This window comes from Branchiostoma belcheri, unplaced genomic scaffold (genome assembly GCF_001625305.1).
Source record: "Branchiostoma belcheri isolate BF01 breed outbred unplaced genomic scaffold, Haploidv18h27 scaffold19, whole genome shotgun sequence".
NCBI classification, from domain to species: domain Eukaryota; kingdom Metazoa; phylum Chordata; class Leptocardii; order Amphioxiformes; family Branchiostomatidae; genus Branchiostoma; species Branchiostoma belcheri.
The window spans coordinates 972896-978929 of record NW_017803379.1 but is presented as its reverse complement, the minus strand read 5'-3'; the positions used below and the strand labels follow the sequence as shown (position 1 = coordinate 978929).

Here is a 6034-nt window from a genome sequence, read left to right as displayed (position 1 = left end):
GTTTGTTGTTGTGTGTGTGTGTGTGTGTGTGTGTGTGTGTGTGTGTGTGTGTGTGTGTGTGTGTGTGTGTGTGTGTGTGTGTGTGTGTGTGTGTGTGTTTTGTGTTGAAAGCATTCTTTTTTATTCTTGACCACGTCCACACAGAAGGAAAGGTGAGGTTAAATCTCGCCACAGGCGAAACCGGTTGTGTAACAGTCTGAATAAAAGTTCTAAACTTCAACTATGCGGCACCAGATGTCTTACTGAGGGACGATGGCGTGTGCGAGATGTCGGTTAGCTTGAGGAATAAATCCCCTCTACTATATACTCACCGTGACAGTTCTCTTCATCTGCCCCGTTACTACAGTCCGTTCTGTTGTCGCAGTGTTGACTCCGCGGGACGCACTCCGTCAGGTTCCCGCAGGGAAAACAGGGGTCTTCATCTAAGGTTTTACAAAACGTTGGAAATCAATCTATATTATTTAAAATGGAAACTTAAGAGAGAACGTGTCCTCACAAATATCCTTCAAAAGAAACTTGAGTATGTAATATCAGACTTCGTCAGTACAATTCCATGTTGAACTTAAAAGCACATACCGGTAAATCATATCAGGATGATACATGTATTCATGACAACACGTCCTCTCTTTCCTTCACTTTTTTGAAAATGGAAATCAATCTATAAATCTGTTTATTTAGTGAAAATCACATTGGGTGATATGATTTGTGTGTGTAAATTTTAACACGGAATTGTACGGACGAAGTTTGATATTTCAGACCCGATTTTTCTTTCAAAGAATATCTATAACAACACGTTTTCTATTTCCTTCACCTTTCGACCCTAACACTTAACTTTACCAGTTTTGCGCCGAGAGGACCTACTCCCGCTACCGCTGTGAGGACCAGAGGCATATCGTGCCGATAAAAGTGGAAACAACACGCGCGTTTAGAGACTGCGCTGCGCCGCCCGGCTCCGAGAGCGTGTCGCCTGGGTGTCCTTGTGGAGTCGCTGTTCCCCGTCTCCGCTCTGCTGTGTGATTAGCAGTAAATCGATGAGAACGTCAGGGTAGACCCGACCAGCCCCGCCAGGAGACTCTGAGTCTGGATCTCATCTGTGGAGCTGCCATCTGATGGCTCCGAGCACTCTCACAGATTAGTACATCGGAGCTCGGAGTGGTTTCCGAAGTAAGACGCTTGTTCATGGGCTTACTGGTTCTCTATACTTAGATCCACTTACAATTTCTTGCTTTTCTTTCCGGACAAAGTCAAGTTGATTAATGGTTGGATGATTCTTTTGTGTGTCCTTTTTCGTGCCCAATGTCACCTAGGACAGCCTGCGCTGTTCCTGTTTCAGTAGCAAGATTGTGAAGGAATTCAGAGAGGGGTTGCTGCAGCTGCTCTCTCGCCTAACCAAATCAAGTCAGAATGTGTATTGTTATTATCATTAATAAACTGAATTTATCTGGACTTTCTACAAATATGAAAGTTCCTACATGGAACAATTGACCTTTTGCGGCATTCCTAGTCTACCTGTCCTTGTCCTATTCTTCTTTCCCAACTTGCAGGGATATGCCATATGAAAGGGAACTGTTCGATGCGGTTATCTAATATGGTACATGTATGTCTGCTGGCTCCATTAACCTGTCTGCAGACTCACTTTCCTCGCTGGTGTCACATGTTTTTCTTTAGCATTTCCCTATTTCTAAACTCCACTGATGTTGACCTATCATTGGCGCACCACCACAACACGTACGTAGTCGGGCACTAAGATTTATATCGGCATTCCCGGTGACCCTAAGGACGAACCCGTTCAATTAGCGGGTTCCTCCCGATACACACGGCACACGTACCAGCCGGGGCTAGTCATCATCAGTCCGACACGGCTCCGGGTCTAACATTGAGACAGATGGGTCCTGAACAGCGCACAGGTGTTGTTGAAATTAGGAAAAATTGGATAGGCTTTCCTGTGCCCATATGCTACCATCTATATATATATACCACATGGCTGATCGGATAATGCTTTGGTTTAGGACTCCCATAAAGACAGCTAATGCTGTATCCTGCAGGGCCTGATCAATTTCTCCTTCGGATGTACATGTCCGTAAAATAGTCAGATAAACAAGTCTAACTCTTCATTTTTTTCTCATCATATTATATGCCTATATCGTATATACTAGTTACTAGGGAGTAACAATTGGGTAATGGGAAGGGGCGCGCTTTACAAACCAGTGTTATTGATGCAGGGGCCCGGCCGGGTTGTTTCCGTGGACGAAAAATAAACAATTTGTATTAAGAGTATACACAAATAGTGCTCGTGGTTAATTTTCTAAACTTTTTTGGGCTTTGCTGTCTTATAATTTTCGTTCCATACGACTACCCGGCCGGGCCACGGTTTGGGAAATGTGGCTGCGCCTTTACGCGTGTGTGTATCATTATAATACAAGTTTTTCTTGTGAGTGTAACGCCACCTTGTCCTTTTGTGGTTTGTGCTACATGTACTAACGAAAACTCATGGTCGACCATTCTCTTTTATAGGTTTAGTTTAGTTAGCTTAGCTTAGCTTAGTTTAGTTACTTTTGTCGTGTAATTCACTTTAGTTGACGTACGTTTCTCAGTCTGTGTTTTCCCCGTCCCACGGACCAGGCACAGAGCAGGATGATTTCTGTATTTATGACAGATATCCTTTCCTCTGAGGGAAAACCACTCTGCCGTGAAATTTGCAACAACAACAGGGCGCGTTATGACGGAAGCGCGGCGGATCTGGTCAGGGTCAGGAATCGTCCCAGAACAAATGAGCCAGCAGGCGCCGAGGGAACGGGTAAATCTCTTCTGTAGGCCTTCTGAGAAACAAGTTCACCTCGTGACAAAAGGAATTATCCAGTTGTGTCACTGATAACGCCTTAATCCCGCGTTAACTTAAGAGTAAGCCAAACAGGGAGCAGGAGGATGGGCAAACATGTCTGATCTGTTTAGTTTGTATAGCGAGAAATCTCTTCAGAGCATTGTCTACGACGCAAAGCTGAGAGAAAACATTTACACGTCTAGTTGTTAGTAAATCCCTAACGTTTGTGAAGTACATTTACTCGACATGTCACCACGATTGCCGCGCCGTTCCCTGTACCGTGAGAAGTAGTCTCAGATGTATCTTTTCAAAAAGTTTAGAAGTTTCAACGTTCTTCGTTGTCATCTCTGTAACACTAAAAACTGCCATGTCGAACAACTTTGACAAATACTTTGTTACTTGATGTCGTTATTGCTTTTTTATTGTCGATACAAATGTGTTGCAAAAAGCATTTAGTATAATTTTTTTAGCATCACTTAATCATGTCACAGTAGAGACACGTACAATTAGTACATGTCCCTTTATTCAATATCTAACAGTGTGTTCTTTACTTTAGCGACGAAAAACTTAAAGTGTGCCTCAATCACCACTAAGTTTCACCGAAAGCTGGTGTTGTAAGAAACTGTCATTCCTTCCAGCAGTTCTGGCGTATTTGCGGTTGATTCCCTGTAACCTTTCAATCAAATGTCGCAGGTAGGCTTGCCACTTCCACCGGGCGGGGTTTAATCACAACCGGGGACGACACTCCTCCCTTTCAGGCGCCATAAAGTTCTGATAACGGATGGATTCAGCTCTTAATGACCCCCAAACGGCTGCTCCAAAAATTCTGCCTAATGTTTCTCTCGTCATAATGACTCGTAACTAAGATGCCTTCAAGGAAAAAATTATAAACTAAGACGCTCAGTGCGCTCCTGGGAAATGATGTTATGACATGACAAATGAAGATTTACAGTAAACGTTGTATGATGAATTTTGTTTTCTAAATGGCGCACTGGAGAAAATGTTATCAACTTTCTATCAGTTGATACAAAATTGAATGACCTTTCAAATAGAATTTTCCTGGCTCCGCATGAAAGTAGCAGTTCAACCAATGAAAGGATGGCTAGCAGCACGTTGGTCAATATTGATATTTCTAGTTTTTTGTATTGTATTTCCACGCTTTTGCTTTGTGCATGTTTGTACGCATGTTACGGCACGTTTTGTTTGTTTGTTTCACATAACCGGTAAACCGCCTTTATGCGCAACACACCTATGTGGCTATGGTATCAACGCATTATGTATTTTTCTCCACGGCCGCCACAACATAACACAAACGCTTGGCTTGTTTGTTTGTTTGTTTGTTTGTTTGTTTGTTGGTCCGTTCGTTTGTAGCTCGTAGCGCGTATGTGCACATGTAAGTCTGCCTTTGTTAAGTACAGCATGAGACATGGCATGTACATTAATTAGTCCGGAAGGAGCTTAAACTTCGAACTGGCAACCAGGAGTGAACTGTTAGTCTTGTTAGATAATCTCCATCACCTGCCAGAGCCTTTTTATCTCCAACCAGATTACTTCAGCAACAAACACAAGGGTCGGAGTCATAAATCCGGTTACCGATGGGACTTCAAAGCCCACAGCGTTGACCGGAGACGCGGCTTTTCAAAGCGAATGTGTTTGTGTGACATATGGCCTGCAAGAATGCCGTATGACTCTCCATAACCTTCATTGCCTCTACTGCCGCCGTAGTCACCATTAGAATGATACTTAAGGCGATTCATGGAAAACAACGAATTCCAGGAAAAAAGTCAAGTGTAACTTCCATATATGGTTGAGTCGAAAGGCTAGAACTAACGAACTGTAGCGGATAATTGGTGACATCGAACGAAGTGCCTAGGACGGACACCCATTGTCAGTAAGCGGTATGAGAAATAGACGGGGTTTTGGACCCCGAACCCAGACCTTTTAAAGGCTTTTTATCGGCAGATGCAGAGTCTACGCGCGGGAATCAAAAGTTTAAAGGTGGACCCTTCAGTGAGTCTAGCCCCCCTCTGTTATCGATCTTTTTTGAGAAAGTAGACAGCGTTGGTAGGGAGATGTAAAAATAAAGAATAATGTAACACTCTATCAAGAGCAGATGACTGATCCAAACCATGTCCGTGACATAAATGGTGTAACTATTCTTAGCTTAATTATCCTTGTAGGAATAAGACGCACAAACATGCGAATAAACTGGCCTATTTCGGCTGATAACTTAAGTGATGCGTCTTCCAGAAAACGTGGGGTTGTCCTTGCAGTCTGGTGATCAATTTCTTAAATGTCATCACCGAAGACTGCGTACTTAAATCACCTTCGCTTTCAATTAGTCAGGTCATTATTTTTGCCAGTTCTTACTTGTATCAAAGTTGACTTAACAACAATGTAAAGGTAATTCAGAAACTATATCGAAATGTTAACGTAGACCAAGTATAACTATATGCAGCATTATATTGCAGTGTACTATATGGTGGTCTTTTGATCATTATAGGATATCATGCGACTATCAGGATTGTCTCTACTTTTCCCTGTAGAATAATCGCTTAACTTAATAATTCATCCAGTTTATTTGTGTTGAAAATAACAGTTTAAACTTGCCTCACAATCCACATACAGTTTGTCGATGCCAAAAAAACTTACTGATTTTAGGCGCCCCCGAAGAGTAGATGACGAGGTGCGAGCAGCACGCAGCGACCACCAGGAGCAAGAACCACATTCTGGTCAGCTGCAGCCCGTGTCTCTCCTACAGTCACTGGCGCTTCTCTCTGTGTGAAATGACAGATTCCACAGCACATTAAACACTGATCTGTCACATCGAAAATCAATAGCTTCACACGCATGTATCATCAGTAACGGAAGTAATAAAAGAAATTGATTGGAGATGTTACGGCATGATGGAGTAATGAGATTTGTCTATCTCAGTCGGACAGGCCAGACACCAAGTTCACGGCTGATTCTTGCCGCTCGTGAACGATGGACACTCTAAAGCCTAGCCAATTCTAAGAGAGAGAACTTAGAAGTTTTGGAACGATTTATTGGAGACAGACGTTCCATCATGTACTCTAGAAATCTAATTTAGAAATCTACTAGTATTTTTTTGCCCCAATGAGTCCACCCAATCTGCTCCTTTGGTCGATCCCTTCAGTGCATGTCGTGATCACTCGCACCGTGCCGTCTAATTGGGTTATTGGTTTATTTGAT

At 42.9% G+C, this 6034-nt stretch overlaps 1 protein-coding gene across 1 annotated transcript in view; it reads right to left on the bottom strand.

Moving 5' to 3' along the window:
• The window catches only part of LOC109467744 (relaxin receptor 1-like), a 14885-nt gene extending 9299 nt beyond the window's left edge, over positions 1 to 5586 (bottom strand). The window contains exons 1-2 of the mRNA XM_019765795.1: positions 5474 to 5586; positions 312 to 422 (exon numbers count right to left, since the gene is read on the bottom strand). Coding sequence (XP_019621354.1) covers positions 312 to 422; positions 5474 to 5549 — 187 coding nt within the window. The 5' untranslated portion in view covers positions 5550 to 5586. The remainder of the gene's footprint in view (positions 1 to 311; positions 423 to 5473) is intronic.
• Positions 5587 to 6034: the final 448 nt, after the last annotated feature.